This window comes from Geotrypetes seraphini, chromosome 2 (assembly GCF_902459505.1).
Source record: "Geotrypetes seraphini chromosome 2, aGeoSer1.1, whole genome shotgun sequence".
NCBI lineage: Eukaryota > Metazoa > Chordata > Amphibia > Gymnophiona > Dermophiidae > Geotrypetes > Geotrypetes seraphini.
In genome coordinates this window covers 17,278,561-17,295,321 of record NC_047085.1, presented here as the reverse complement: position 1 = coordinate 17,295,321, position 16,761 = coordinate 17,278,561, and the positions used below count along the sequence as shown (strand labels likewise).

At 43.7% G+C, this 16,761-nt stretch overlaps 1 protein-coding gene across 5 annotated transcripts in view; it reads left to right on the top strand.

Moving 5' to 3' along the window:
* Positions 1-16,761, top strand: part of ADGRB1 (adhesion G protein-coupled receptor B1) — a 525,063-nt gene that overhangs the window by 486,295 nt on the left and 22,007 nt on the right. For all 5 annotated transcript variants that reach the window (XM_033935216.1, XM_033935215.1, XM_033935214.1 and 2 more), the window contains 2 exons: positions 4,874-5,523; positions 13,126-13,161. In XM_033935216.1, the coding sequence (XP_033791107.1) occupies positions 4,874-5,523; positions 13,126-13,161 (686 nt within the window). The remainder of the gene's footprint in view (positions 1-4,873; positions 5,524-13,125; positions 13,162-16,761) is intronic.

The window sequence follows — 16,761 nt, the reverse complement described above, 5'->3', positions numbered from 1 at the left end:
TGCCCTCGTAAAGGGCATTGCAATAGTCAATGCAGGAAATCACTAATGAGTGAATCAGTGTGTTCAAAGAGGATGGCTCCTGTCCCGGTTGACTGCTGATCATTCTTAGACGATAGAAACAGCTTTTGACCACTGTGTCACCTGCAGCCACGAGAGCTATTGGGGGTGGCAGAAAGATGGGTCCAGTAGGGTATCGGGGAGTTTTGAATGGTTTACCATAAATTATAAGGGGTATATGGTGAGATGTACTTCTGGCACGCTTTATGTGAAGTTCACAGCAGTGCCCTCTAAGGTGTCCCACTGCTCTGTTGGCATGTCTGTGTGGCCGGTCCATCACAATGATGGCCACTTCCACATCCGAATGGTCTGGATTTGGATGTTTTCAAGTTGGATGTTTCTGTGGGCGAAAACGAGGTATAAAATTTGACGCCTTAAGAGTTGGACGGCCTGTCGGCTTAGACGTCCACGCAGACAATTTAAAAAAATATATATATATTACTTTTTGAATATCTAACAGTTCAGCTTTCAAAAATGGATATTTCAGTGCTTCCAATTTTGGACGTTTAGCGGGAAATATCCAAATTGGACTTAGACATTCTTTTCGGAAATGGCCCTCTCTGTGTCCTGCAAAGGGCAAAAGACTGACAGGAGATTAGGCAAATCCAGCATGGGGGAACTGAGGCCGATGCCAGACAAACTTCTATGGTCTGTATCCCGCCAATGGAAAAGACAGGTGAAGCTTCGGCAACTCCTGTGTTGTAGATGACATTATTGTTACGTGCTGCAAGTGAGGGTGCGATGCAGCTCGGGAGACAAACAGACATCTTGACTGTAAGTTAAATACTGTCAGTAATACTCGGTGGATGACATGTGAGACTGCATCATGTTTGGCTGTCTGTATGGCTGGCGTGGTGGAGACTTGACTAATAGGCCCAGATTCTATAAATGGGGCAGTTGACGACACCTGCCTTATAAATGGTCGCCAATTGCACGAATCGCGGCTTTGGAAAAGGTAGGGGCTGGAAACGTAAGCCAGGGTTTTCAAGGCCTACATTTCCGTTGCTTACCTCTTACGTGAATCGCGCCTACTGAGGCGCTTTACGATACCTAACGCCATTTCTGGTGTTAGGCACACCTACAATGGCGTTAGGCATCGTACGACACCTCTGTAGGTATGATGCAGGTGCTGTTTTCTAAGGCCCTGGAAGGTGCCTACATTTTTCAGCACTAGCCCCCTTCAAGAGGCATCCTGGGGATGTTAATGGTCCAATGTTCCAGGAGGAAAGATAATGCCAGTGATATTCATTGTGATATTCATTTTGTATGATAATGATCTGCTATGGATATATTTTTATGTTTTGCATCTCATTCTTACTGAACCTGTGCTGTGCTAAAAAAACAATCAAAACAAACAGCAACCGGGGAAATGTCCACAATGAAACTCACGTAGAGGAGGCATTCTTCCAAATAGACTTTATTCATGCAAATCAACTTGACCCGACATGGTCTATGTTTCTCAGGGGAACTTTATAATATCTAAAATGAACATACATAACGTATATATTTGAATATAAATTGTGAGATTTAGGGGCCAAGAAAAGGTCCAAGAATGGGGTTCTCAGTTTATATTGGGGTCAGCGCCTACCTGCCCCCCTCCCGAACCTGTTACAGGCTTCCACCGGGCCTGCCATAAGACCTGGTGGTCTAGTGGTGGGCCGGGACAGGAAGGATCTCTCCTAACTCCTGTCCCACATGACTTTAACAACTCTCATCTCCCTCCCACCTCCCCGATAAGTAAAATGTGTACCTTTAAAATCCCTGGTGGTTCAGCAGTGAACTACAGCAGGAGAAATCTTCCTAACTATGAGTTCTTGTAGCAACCTCACGAGTTCCTGCAGTCTCGCGAGAACTCGTGGCAGCCATTCAGATAGCGGCTGTGCATAGGGCAGGAGTGTAGGAAGATCGCTTCTGCCCCGGTTCACTGCTGGACCACCAGGGATTTTAAAGGTACACTTTTTATTAATCGGGGAGGTGGGAAGGAGGTGAGAATTATTAGTCAGCCAGGACAGGAGGTGGGAGGGATTCTTCCTATCCCAGCTCACTGCTGGACTGCCAGGATTACAGCCAGCTCGGTGGAGGCCTGCAAGGCATCGGTAGGAGGGGGGGCGGGGGGGCACAGTGCAGAGTTGGTAGGGCATGGAGAGAGGTGGGCTGGGTGCAGAGCCTGGCAGAGCAGGGCACTTGAATATAAATCCACCCAGTTTATATTCGAGTCAACCTTTTTTCCTCCTTTTTTGGGGGGGGAAAAAGGTTACCTCGGTTTATATTTGGGTCAGTTTATATTCGAGTATATATGGTAATACCGAAAATAAGTAGTGTAACAAATAAATATTATGGAAACATAAACAATTAAAATAGACTAAAATCATCGTTAAAAATGCTTAAGAGTATAAAATGAATATACTAAAACATGATATAAAAACATAATGTAAAAAAAATATATAAACATGATATGTGATAAGAAGGACAATAATATAAAATAACTATTTTATGCAGAAATAATTATTAAAAGGAATATAACGAGAAAATGGTGTTAAGTCCATGTCTCATGTATTGCACCTCCCTGACTGGTTTTAAACTTTTTATTTTTGGTGTATCGCTAAGAAGATTAAGCGATTAATCAAATTTTAAATAAAACTTGAAACTTTTAAGTACTATGTGAAAAATGAATAGAACCTAAATCGTACCAAGGTGTATCAATCGCCAAAGACAGCTGAAAATGAGAATTGAATTAAGCCAGAACAATGACATTTTTTTTCACTCAGAGAATAGTTAAGCTGTAGAACGCGTTGCCAGAGGATGTGGTGAGAGTGGTTTTAAGAAAGGTTTGGACAAGTTCCTGGAGGAAAAGTCCATAATCTGTTATTGAGAAAGACATGGGGGAAGCCACTGCTTGCCCTGGATCGGTAGCGTGGAATGTTGCTACTCTTTGGTATTCTGGAATCTTGTTACTCTCTGAGATTCCGGAATCTTGCTACTCCTAGGCGTTCTGTATGGAATGTTGCTACTCCATGGGTTTTGGCCAGGTACTGGTGACCTGGATTGGCCACCTTGAAGATGGGCTACTGGGCTTGATGGACCATTGGTCTGACCCAGTAAGGAACCGCTCCAACGCTCATAGAATTGCTGTGAGTATCGAAGCTGTTACCGCTGCGGCTCCTGCTGCTGAAAACCACGCTACAGTTTGTGAAAGGGGGAGGGGGATAAATGCATCTGTCTAAATTCTGTTTTTATTTGGAATTTATTTGGAATGGCTTTATGTTTTATTGTAAGCCGCTTGGACCTTTTTTTTGTAATTGCGGGATATCAAATGTTTTAATAAACAACAGATTAAATTCTGACACTATCTGGATAAATTCTACTGCTGATCACGCTATGAAGATGTTCAGGTCCAGATTCTACAAAAAATACCTACAATTAAGCAACTAAATTGATGGTACGCCATCAATAGCTCGCAGGACATTGGTGCGCTGACAATCCCGCCCCGACATTTGCATGCAGGAGAAATGCGCGCTATCCTATTGCCTTCCCTTCAGAGTGAAATTGTAAGTGGATTGGGGGGGGGGGTTGCAGCAATGGTACAACTGAGTGCGCCTTGGCATCTCCCTGATTGTAGTGGGGGGGGTCCCCCCCCCACACCCCTCTCAGAGCGGAAAAGGGAAAGCTTCGAGTTCGCGCGAGGAGAGCATGAGTTGTAAGTGTAGTGAGGGAGATTCCCCCCACACACCCTCAACTTGAACATATTGGGGGTTTCCTCCCCAACCCCCCCCTCAGAGCGCAAACGGGAAGGCAATAGGGCAGCATGCATTTGCCCTGCACGCAATTGTCAGCGCGCCAATGTCCTGCGCGCATTTGACGGGTCACCCAATTGCCGTGCCTAGACGATTTACGGGTCTAACTTTGGCCCTCTTTTACAAAGGCGCACTAAGGACTCCTTTTACTAAGCTGCGATAGCATTTTTAGCGCACGCAGAATTTTAGCACGTGCTAAACCCGCGCTATGCGGCTAGAACTAACGCCAGCTCAATGCTGGTGTTAGGGTCTAACGCGCGCGCTAAAACCGCTATCGCAGCTTAGTAAAAGGAACCCTAAATGTTTTAGCATGGATTTAGCATGCGCTAAATCGATGCGTGCGCTAACTGCTAACGCGTCCATAGGATAACATGCATGTGTTAGCGTTTAGCGTATGTTTAGCATGCGCTAATATTTAGCGCACGCTAAAAAGCTTAGCGCACCTTTGTAAAAGAAGGGGGTTAGTTATTTAATTAGCTTAATCAGCATGGATAACAAGCTTAATTGGTCAATAATTGGCTTAAATTAAAATTAATTGCTAGATAAGTGCCTATCGGTTGGTGCCCACCAGAACATGGGCATGGTTAAGGGTGGCTTTTGGGCGTATTTTCCGTGTAGGTGCCTAAAATGGATTTAGGCATCGGTAAATCTGTATGTCAATGCGGATCCTAACCTAATTGATGTAAACCGCCTAGAACTCGTTGGGTATGGCGGTATATGAGAATAAAATTATTATTATTATTATTATTATTTAGGCCAAGAAAACTGTGGCAAAAATAAGGGACGCCTAAGATTTCTACACCTACCGGGTGTCTAAGTCCAATTTAGGCATGATTCTATAAATGCCGATTAACCGATAATTGACAGCAACTATGCACCACCTTCCTCGGTGCCTATGTTTAGGTGCTGTTTACACAATTGGGGCCTCAGTGGAGGCCTCCATCCAAAGAGTGGTATTGAAAATCTGGCTATTTTTGGCGATCATTTCTACCATATCATTAAAACTTGTGCTTGTTCTCTAGTGTTGAATAAAGACATCACTGGCACGAGGACCTCAACTTTCACCGGGACTTTCAAGCGCCCATCTCTCCCGGACGAGGAGAAGCTGAAGCTCAACCATCAGAAAGCCTCCAACTTTCATAGTCTTCCATCCAATGTGTCTAAAATGCACCTTCAAGGATCCCCACACTACTTTGGAGGCATCAATTTGAACGAGTACAGCAACCACACGCTCACCCTCAAAAAGGATAAAATTCAACCACCCAAATCCGTCTATATCTGCGATGGGGACATTTTCAAAAAGCTGGACTCGGAGCTCAGTAGAGCTCAGGAGCAATCACTGGACACCAGCTACGTTGTCCTGCCGACCAACACTTCTAGTTTGAGGGCTAAGCCCAAGGATGAGGGCAAATACAGTATAAACATTGACCACATGCCTCAAACCAGGCTGATACACCTCAGCATGACTGAACCAGGCTATATGGTGAAAAGCCCTCCCAGGGAAGCAAGGGGGAAACTGGGCAAGGACCAGAGCTCCCCACACCAGCAGCCACATAACCTTTCCAGCGAGTCACAAATCCCCCTCAGCCTGAGTGACACGGGAGATTCAGGGAATTCTGGACTGGTGTCTAAGAGCGAAACCATCTCTACTCTCTCCATGAGCTCCTTGGAGGTAAGCAGTGGACTGCTTGCAGTTGAAAATTATTATTCAATTGCAATGTTAATGGTGGGGTTCACCCCTTCCGATCCATTTTTTTTGAAGGTCGTGCTCATACAGCCTTCAAAACACGTTGCCTTCTATTAAGAAAACATAATAAAAGCTATGTATTTCTGGTCGCCACTTCACCAAGCAGCAGATCTAATCTGCTAGGTCCCACAGAGGATTCATAGTCATTCGCGCATGGGACTTCAGCGCGCCATTTCAGCGTAGACAAATTGGTGCAAGACTCCAGCGCGCTGCTTAAAAAGTTACTTTTTAAGAGCTTCGACGCGGGGTGTGAGTGGGGAACCTCCCCAGTTTACTTCATACTCTTTGCGCTGCCATTGGGGGGGGAGTTGGGGGGTTGGAACCCTCCATTTTAGAGTAAACTTAACTTTTTCCTGATTTTTTAGGAAAAAGTTAAGTTTTCCCTATAATGTGGGGGGATTGCACCCCCCACACCCTCCCCAACGGCAGCACGAAGAGTATGAAGTAAAGGGGGGGTTTCCCCCCCAACGCACCCCTTTCGGAGCTCTTTAAAAGTAACTTTTTAGGCGGTGCGCTGGGGTCTTGCGCCGATTTGTTTGCGCTGAAATGTCAGCGCGCCGAAGTCTCGTACGCTTTTGGCCCGTCACCCCATAGAGATGATGAGAAAATTCTACATGGAGTAGCCTACAGAGGAACTGAATTATTCTTGATATTTCAGAATATAGGGCTTCTCAAATAAAGGTTAATGAATTATATACAGGTGCCTTTCTGTCCCTAATGGGATCATCATTTATTTTGTACCTGGGGCAGTGGAGGATAAAGTGCCGTTCCTCAGGTTCTTAGCCCACTGTACTCGCCATTAAGCTACTCCTCAGCCTCACAGCCACTCAGGGTTTCTGGCTATCCTCAATGAATATGATGATATATTGGATATTCAGTCCATACAAAATTATGTTACTCACATTCATTGTGAATAACCCGACATAGGTGTTTTACCTGTTCTGGACAGCTCCTTCCTCTTCCTTCCTTCCAGCCACACTTGTTTTTCTTCACAAAGCCGCAGGCCGCGGCTCCTGCACACGGCCTGCAGTTGATTCAGAAGCCTTCCCTCTGACATCGGAGGGCAGCATGTAGGGCAGGTACTTATAAAGAATCCGTGGGTTAATTCAGTTTTGTAAAAAGGACCCCAGATGCGTGCTAAGAAATGTACATCCCCAGTGCACTTCAACTGTGGCAAGTCATGTGGTGGCCAACCCAGGAGGGATACTCTTTTTTTTAATATATCTTTATTCATTTTCAATCTAAAAACAGTGCATACAAGAATTCACACAAGTTACTTAAAAAACAGCACTTACAACCATCAGTAAAATACATAAGAATAATTTTTACCCCCTCCCCCACTGATTTCAATGTATTCAAGATAACCATACAATAGTACTTTCATATCTTCAATAAACCAGTCCCGATATACTATCCCTCTCCCTCCCACCCACCCCCCTTCCCTGGATGTGTAAATGATAATCAGAGAAAAAGGGAAACAGCATTCAATTAGACTCAATAAAATTGGTCAATGGACCCAATATTCGTTTAAACCATTTGTTACCCCCTTGTTCAGAAACCATTTTCTCGTATCTGTAGCACAAGCATAACGAATGCCACCAAAAAGTGAAATTTAAGCGGTCACAATTCTTCCAATTTTTCGTAATCATTTGGATGGCTACCCCCGTCATTATATCCAATAATCAGTTTTTATGTCTGTCTCCAGGAGATGTAGGAGATAACAACGTCCTACATATTACCGCTTCATATGACAGCGGAACCACCGTCTCCAGAATCAGAGTAATATGTCCCTATATAAATCTCCAGAAATTGAGTGTCAAAGGACAATAGAATAATAAATGATCCAGTGTCCCTATATCGAGATGACAGTGCCAGCATCTATTAGATTTAGAACTATCTAACTTTTTTACTCTAACAAGGGTCCAAAAACTTCTAGGTAACAAAAAAAACCCCAAGTTTGGCTCATAGATGCTGATGCTGTACATCTCATCCTCCAAGACCAAATCTATGGCCATTGAATAGAAGAAATCTGCTGCTTATTCTCAATGCTCAAAATATCTCTCAAACTTGTTTTTGGTTTCTTATTCATATAACCAGATATTAATTTATACCACTGGGCAGCCTGATGCCCTAGGAAATCTGTCTGGAAGCATAAGCTCGGTAAGCTATACAAATTTTTTAGATTTCGCCAATCGCCCTTCTGAATGGCGAAAAAATGATTTCATTAAACAGTAATAATAATAATACATTACACTTACTGGGGGAAGTTTCTTATGTCTCAGATCGTAGGATCTCTTATAACACACAGGTGTAATATAAGATGGGGATCTGGAATAACTGAGTTATAAGAGACCCTATGGGTCCCAAAGTGATGGGCTGGGTCAGGAACTGGTTGAATGGAAGGCGACAGAGGGTAGTGATCAATGGAGATCGATCTGAGGAAAGAGATGTTACCAGTGGTGTGCCTCAAGATTCTGTTCTTGGGCCTGTTCTTTTTAACATTTTTATAAACGATATTGCTGAAGGGTAAGATTTGCCTCTTTGCAGATGATACCAAAATCTGCACTAGAGTAGACATACCGGATGGTATGAATAACATGAAGAAAGACCTGGCGAAGCTTGAAGATTGGTCTGAAATTTGGCAGCTAAAATTTAATGCCAAGAAATGCAAGGTCATGCATTTGGGCTGCAAAAACTCGAAGGAATGGTAGAGTTTAGGTGGGTGAAGAACTTATGTGCACGACGGAAGAGCGGGACTTGGGTGTGATTGTATGTGATGATCTTAAGGTTTACAAACAGTTTGAAAAGGTGACGGCGAAAGCTAGAAGGATGCTAGGTTGCATAGGGAGAGGTATGGCCAGTAGGATAAAGGAGGTATTGATGCCTCTGTATAAGACTCTGGTGAGACCTCATTTAGAATATTGTGTACAATTCTGGTGGCCGCACCTTCAAAAAGATATAAAAAGGATGGAGTCGGTCCAGAGGAAGGCTACTAAAATGGTTGGTGGTCTTCGTGATAAAGCATATGGGGACAGACTTAAAGATCTCAATCTGTATACTTTGGAGGAATGGCGGGAAAGGGGAGATATGATAGACGTTTAAATACCTACGCAATGTAAATGCAAGTGAGTCGAGTCTCTTTAAATTGAAAGGAAACTCTGCAATGAGAGGGCATAGGATAAAGTTAAGAGGTGGTAGATGCATGGAACAGTGTCCCAGAAGAGGTGGTGGAGACAGAGACTTCAAGAAAGCCTGGGATAGTCGCGTGGGATATCTTAAAGATAGGGAGAGGTAATGGTTACTGTGGATGGTCAGACTAGATGGGCCATTTGAACTTTATCTGCCATCATATTTCTATGATACATAAACTCTATAAATCACGGCTAGCTGAATAGTTCCCAACTCCACCTAAGCCGTACTCCCAGACTACCCTTGCAATACTGATGCAGTCTGTCTTGATATTCAGAGGTTTTATGTGGATGGGTCCTGCTTAATATTGACCCTATAATTCCTCTGACGACCAATTTTAAATGGTAGTATAGAAATAGTACCAGGAAAAATCACTTTAATCACATTAGCAGTATCTTGTAGCAGGGCTAGTCTGACCATTGGATGAAGCTGATAGTGGACAGGGAACAGAGCGTACTCCATACAAAGAGGAAAGCTTTTGTTTTCGATTGCTGGTGTAAAATTGTGGAAAACCCTTCCAGGGAGTCTGTGATTCTGCACAGAGTATGTGAATTTCAAAAAATTGTTGAAAATTCAGCTATATGCTGATGCCTTCATGTAATATGCTGGAAGTGACGGAGTGAAAAATCAATCCACTTGTACCCGTTCTACTCCAATCAGGATTTTGTAGACTTCAATCATATCTCCCCTCAGCCTTCTCTTTTCCAGGATCTTCAGCTTGGAAAAGAGAAGGCTGACAGGAGATATGATTGAAGTCTACAAAATCCTGAGGGGAGTCGAACGGGTACAAGTGGATCGATTTTTCACTCCGTCAAAAATGACAAAGACTAGGGGACACTTGATGAAGTTACAGGGAAATAATTTTGAAACCAATAGGAGGAATATTTTTTCACTCAGAGAATAGTTAAGCTCTGGAACGTGTTGCCAGAAATTGTGGTAAGAGCGGATAGCGTAACCAGTTTTAAGAAAAGTTTGGACAATTTGCTGGAGGAAAAGTTCATAGTCTGTTATTGAGAAAGACATGGGGGAAGCCACTGCTTGCCCTGAATCGGTAGCATAGAAGAATATTGCTATTCCTTGGGTTTTGGCCACCTGGATTGGCCACCGTGAGAACGGGCTACTGGTTTGATGGACCATTTGTCTGACCCAGTATGGCTGTTCTTATGCTCTTACATGTTCCAGGTATAGGACAATCAAGCAATTGTGACATCACTGATGAGGTTGGCTCTGAGACACTGTGAATTGAGCCATTATGACATCACAGTTCTGGAATGTTACTCTCATTGGGGTTCCAGAATCTTGCTATTTTTTGAGATGCTGGAATATTGCTACACCTTGGGTTTTGGCCAGGGACTAGTGACTTGGATTGGCCACCGTGATGGGCTTGATGGACCATTGGTCTGTCCCAGTAAGGCTATTCTTATGATCTTAATTGGCATAGGCATGGTTATGTAATGTATGACAGATAGAAAGCAGAGTATGATAGACAATGTCCTTCATTTATATGCTTTTTTTCATTGTGTATGTTCTTCTGTAAACTACTTAGTTTTAGGTGGTCCATACATTTTTATATATATATATATAAATCACTTTTGATAGGTGGTTAGGGGCCAATAACTCTTATTGTCTGGGGACCCAGGTCACTGTCAGTCCACCTCTGGGCAGAGTTAGAGGGAACTTGTAGGTGGTAACCCCTACCTATTCCCCCCCTCCCCCTTTTTACAAAACCGTAGTGCAGTTTATAGCATCAGCCGTGGCAGGAACAGCTCCGACACTCATAGGAAATTCTATAAGAGTCAGAGCTGTTACCGCCGTGGTGCTAAAAACTGCGCTATGGTTGTATAAAAAAGGGAGGGGGATATGTATAGCGGTGGTAGCCACACCACATTGTAATTGCGCAGTTCACGTCAGGCCTTCTGGAAAGCAATCATTTTCTTCAAACACGAAACAGAAAATATTTAAAAGTTGGTGTCGAATTAGGAAAAGACTTGTATCAAAAAAATCTTGGACTGCACTATGGCAAATTTTAACATGTTAGCTGTATATTATGGGGGCTCGTAATAAAAAAAATAAATACGTCTAAAAACCGGCCTAAGTTGGCACTTGGACGATCAGTAAGACAAGTCGTCCAAGTGCCAATAATTGAAACAGGTTTTAGACTTACCTAAAAATGACTTAGGCCTTGTCAGTGCTGCTGTTTGACCAGAGCTAAAAGGGGTGTCTTAGGAGGAGTGGTAAGGGCGGGATTTGGGCAGGACATAGGCTGATCTAAACTTACTTGTACTGCAAGTATAACCTAAATTTTAACGAGGCTGCCTGGATGGAAGTTGTACGTTGTGACTTAGGCCATGTAAAAACAGGTCTAAGTGGCAAAAAGTGAGTGAGTATAGTGCTCTCTCCAGTTTTTCCTTCTGCAGGCGAACTGAGAAGGTGTATTCTGATCTGCTCTGTTCAATTTTATTATTTGGGGGTATTTTTTTTTATCCATTTCATGCCTAGAGTTCCCCAATTTGGGGCTACTCTGCCTGAGAGAGGACACAGACTGTGCGCAGGCGGTCTAGAGATCACAGGACAACCCCCAGGTGTACCTGCTGAGTCAGCCTGCTCTGTGCATTTTGGAAGCTTGGGGGCTGTTCCCTGGGAGCTAGCTTGCCATCTGATTTATGCAGACACAAAGTACAGACCCACACACACTGCCCCAGTGATCACTGCCACCCCCCCACCACCACCACCCACCCAACACTATAAAAATCGTAATAAAAACATAGACATCTGACTCCAGAACATCAACACCTGACAGCCTGGCATAGGAAAGCCTAGTAGATCTGCACAGAGGTGGATTAAGTGGTGTTGGGGGGTGGGTTAGTGAACCATGGAGAGGAGGACCCAGGCCCATAAGCCACTCTAATCACTGCATTCATGGTGAAACATGTGCACCCCTCACTGCCACATAAGGGCTATTGGGGTGGTAGACAGGTGGGTCTAGTAGGTTCTGGAGGTGTTTTGGGGGGGCTCACCATGACCTATAGGGGAGTTGTGGTGAGATGTTTATGTGGTACCCTTTTTGTGAAGTTCGCAGCAGAGCCTTGTAAGGTACTCCACTACTCTGGTGCAATGTTTGGGTTGAGAGTCCATCACTTTGCTGACCCCGCCCACATCCAAAAGGTCTTGTTCTGGGCATTTTTGACTTGGGACAAATTTTTAGACGAAAATGGGGTATAACGATAGATGACTTAGCGGTCTGGATGATCAAAAGGTTGGTCGTCCAGCAAGACGTTTTTCGTGGAGGGGGTAATATTTTGGACATATTTTTTCAGGAAAGGACATTCCCCTTGGCCAACTTTGAGCGACTAGCGACAAAGGCCCAAAACGGACTTAGACGTTTCTTTTGATCATGCCCCTCTATGTATGTTAACCTGTAACCCGTTCTGAGCTCTTTAGGGAGAACAGGATACAAAATTAATTAAAGAAATTGTATGATGTCCTTCCCCCAGCAAGAATAGTGTATTATTATTATTTTTATTTAGTGAGATAATTCTTTTTGCCTCAACCCCTTGGTCCTCTTTTTACAAAGGCGCGCTAAGCGTTTTAGCATGGATGTAGCGTGCGCTAAATCAACATGTGCGCTAACCGCTAACGCCTTCATAGGATAACATGCACGCGTTAACGTTTAGCGCATGCTAAAAAGCTTAGCGCACCTTTGTAAACGAAGAGGCTTGTTTTCTTAGTTATCACTGGGCCATGTTATTTTACCACTAACTCCTCTCCACGCGGCGAGCGCACACCCCTTGCCTTCCCTTTTTTATTTCCCCCGCGTGAGGTGGCTGCCTGCATTGGCATCGGCGCGCTCTCCGATGTCGCTTCCGGAACCAGCACCTAGGAAATGACGTCAAAGGGCGAGCCGGCACCGACGCGGGCATGCTGCTCACGCCAGAGAAGTTAAAAAGGTACTGGGAAAGGGAAGGGGACACGTGCGTGGCAGGAGGGGGAGGGGCCCCACCGCCCCAGGCGCCGCTCACCCTTACTACGCCACTGAGCTTACAAGCTTATTTTGGGCTCGTGAGCTTGGCAGGGGGTTGGGGTGCCAAGAAGGCAAGGCCTCGTAGCCAAAACAGTGACTCCTTAGAACGAGATTCAGCATTCCAGATCTGACGGAAACGGCCTTTTCTGGCACCTTCCAACGCCGTCTCTGCATGACTTGATGGACGAGAGGTAGTGGGGGGGGGGGGGGAAGGATAATGAAAAATGTGGGAATATTTTCCTAGTTAAAAAAAAAAGAACGCTACCATCCCTCTGTTTTACCATTAACTGCAATATTTTGGGTTCTTTTATTTCCAGAGAAGAAAATCTCGATACGCTGAGCTAGATTTCGAGGTAAGGCTTTACTTTTACGTTAACAATGAGATGGCGTGCACGAAAGAACTTGCTGCGAACTTGTCGTGTTATAGAGATTTCTTTGACAGAGCGATCAGGCTAACATGGTTCATGCAAGTTCCGTAGCTACCCTGTTTTGGAGGAGTGTGTGGCGCAGTGGCGGGGGAAGCTACAGCCTCAGCACCCTGGGGTTGTGGGTTCAAACCCCGCACTGCTCCTTGTGACCCTGGGCAAGTCACTTAATCCTCCATAGCCCCAGGTACGTTAGATAGATTGTGAGCCCACCGGGACAGATAGGGAAAATGCTTGAGTACCTGATTGTAAAACCGCTTAGATAACCTTGATAGGCGGTATATAAAATCCTAATGAAATTTGAAAAAAAAAAACAACTTGAAAAAAAAAACTGTTTTCCTTTCATTTCTGTTATAATTATTTGAAATGCATATCTTTATGTAAAAACTTGATATAGCGCCCGCCTTCTCGGATCAGGACGGTTTACAAAACCAATATAAACTTAATAGTAAAAGAAAATAACTCTATTAGTGACAGTAAAGACCTACTGTTTACATACCAAGGAGTCCTTTTATCAAGCTGCGGTAGGGGGTTTAATTTGTGTAATACTGCGCATTGAGCAGTTTTTTAGCTGGCCGCGGGGGTTAGCGAGTGCTGAGATTTCCGACGCGCTCACCCCACTAGCGCGGCTTGATAAAAGGACCCCCAAGAGTATAACAAAATTAAAGAGGAACTGGAGAAAAATAATAATAATAACTTTATTCTTTTATACCGCCATAACCAAAAGTTCTAGGCCAGGGGTGTCCAATGTCGGTCCTCGAGGGCCGCAATCCAGTCGGGTTTTCAGGATTTCCCCAATGAATATGCATGAGATCTATTAGCATACAATGAAAGCAGTGCATGCAAATAGACCTCATGTATATTCATTGGGGAAATCCTGAAAATCCGACTGGACTGCGGCCCTCGAGAACCGACATTGGACACCCCTGGCCTAGAACTTTTGGTTATGGCGGTATAAAAGAATAAAGTTATTATTATTATTTTTCACATTGGACACCCCTGTTCTAGGCGGTTTACACTAAAAAGAGCTGGACAATCGACGAAATTCAATAATACAGTAAAAAAAATACAAATATTTGTAAAATAGAATTTCAATAATAAAACTCACTAAGTAATAAACTTATCGAACTATCGGCTCCTTTTACAAAGGTGCGCTAGTGTGTTTAGTGCACACACAAGATTAGTGCTCCCTAGAGCGCACGCCAGCCGAAAAATTACCACTAAAACCACTAGGGCACCTTTGTAAAAGGAGCCTTAAGTGGTCTTAATTAATTTCCAAAAACTGCAATAAGATAACGTAGCTTGCTGAATATCCAGCTCAGTAAATTACTATTCTCCAGTATATACGCTGGGAGCAAAAATGCTCAAGAACATGAGCCCTTATGGTTTTGAATACCTTTATTTATTCAATGAACTACATAAGGACACTTCTCCCTCCGTATTCGCTGTAATAAGGGATTAACAGAACCGCAAATACAGAAAAACCGCGAATAACTTTTTCATATGTTATTTGCTGTTTTCTGTTAAAAACTGTCGTGAATATGGTGGGAGGCCTGGCCTGTTACTGAAGGAGAAGCAAAACACGGTGAAGAAAGCGCTGGGAATAGGCGATTTTCTCTGGAAACGCTTGCAATCAGCGATTTCTCTATGCAAGCTGACGTAATTGGGGGGGAGGAGCCAGCAAGCTAAAAACCGTGAATAATCGAAACCGTAAATACGGAGGGAGAAGTATACACACATAATGGGGGGAAAAAACGCCTCAGAAGCTGCAGGGCAAGCGTTGCTCTGGAGCTATGAAGGAGAGCTTAAATTGCTCATTAGCTCTCTTCCAATGATCTGTCACAAGCGAAACAACCCCTAAAATGTGACTTCAAAAAAGTTCTAAGCCAAAAATTTTGTTATAATTCAAAACAAGCAAGCAACACTTATCTTTGCTTCAGAATGGAGGGGAAACTTCATGACGTAACGAGAGCTTAAATACAGCTTCCTCGCTGAATTAATGTGTAGCCGACGATGGCCAGAGTTTCATGATCCCAAAATCATTTCTTCAGGGCTCTTCAGTGTGCATCTTCAAACACTGAAAAGTTCTTTTTTATTATATAGACTTACACCAAAAAGCATTACAATTCAACACATTACAAAGTCACAGCAGCAAATATCATACAAATAATACAAACATAAACTGACACTTCACTATCCTCACACCAAACCTGCACATATGAAAACTAAACAGCCCCAAACCCTGTACACAAAGTACTAGAAACTCCCCCACCCCCCCCCCCTCAGCAATAAATAAACATAAATACAAAAACTCAGTTAAAACAAAAACTGAAACACGCATCAGGAAGGCCGAAGCCGCACCCCCTTCCACAGTAGATGCCACTGTGTCCGGTGCCAGCTGTCGCTGCCTCAGCGACATCTGGCAACGTGCCATCCAAATGAAATACTTCAGTATGGACAAAATATTAAAAAAAAGTTTCACCATACACCCTCTTCCCCCCACCACCCCCATAAACCCAATCCGGTTCCAAATGCTGAAGTTGCCATCCAAGCTCACTCCAGCTTATCCAACCATCCCGTTGTATGCAGGATATCTACCGTAAAGTCTGGCCAGTAACGTCCTCATGCTCCAAGTTAGTGGAGTTCCCATTGATTGATGCCCTCTCCAGCCCATCCTACACCAAATCAAGTTTCTTTAAGTTTCCAAGTTTTCTTTATTTTCGATATACCATTTACCATACAGGTATCTAAACGGTTTACAATAATATGTAGTAAAAGTTAAAAAAAAAGAATAAAAATTCAGCTAAACTAAAAAAATGGGGAAACATTTACGCATGAATGTGCATGATACATTAGGAAAGGATGGGAAGGAAAAGGTAATAAATACACTTCCCCCTCCGTATTTATGAATTCCATATGTATGGATTCGGTTAGTCGCGATTTTTGATCATAATTTTTTTTTTTTTCATTTTTTGGGCTATTTTTAGCCCTGTAAGACCCCCCCCCCCTTAAGCCTTACCTAGTGGTCTAGTGGGTTTTCAAGCACGAGCGATCTTCCCATGCTCCTGCCCCGTGCAGATCGCTCACAGAAAATGGCTGCCTTGAGCTTCCGTAGTCTCTCGAGCCATTTCCTGTGAGTGATCTGCACGGGGCAGGAGTGTGGGAAGATCGCTCCTGCCTGAAAACCCACTAGACCACCAGGTAAGGCTTAAGGGGGGGGGGGCTTACATTGCTAAAAATAGCCGGGGGAAGCTGGGGATAAGGGCAGAACCGGCCCAAATATTATTTGCAATTTTTCCATATTCACGGGCCGGCTCTGCCCCTAACCCCTGCGAATACAGAGGGGGGGTGTACATCGAGATGAAAATAAAAATTAAAAAGAGAAATGGGAGAGGGAGGTACAATTAGGCTGGGGTGGTTGCTTCTAAAAAAAGCGTTTTGGTTGCCTTAAGAATTCTGTAAGGAAAATTGAATTTCAAAGGAAATAGTATTTACAAGGTAAAGGCGTCTTTAAAGAGGAACGTTTTA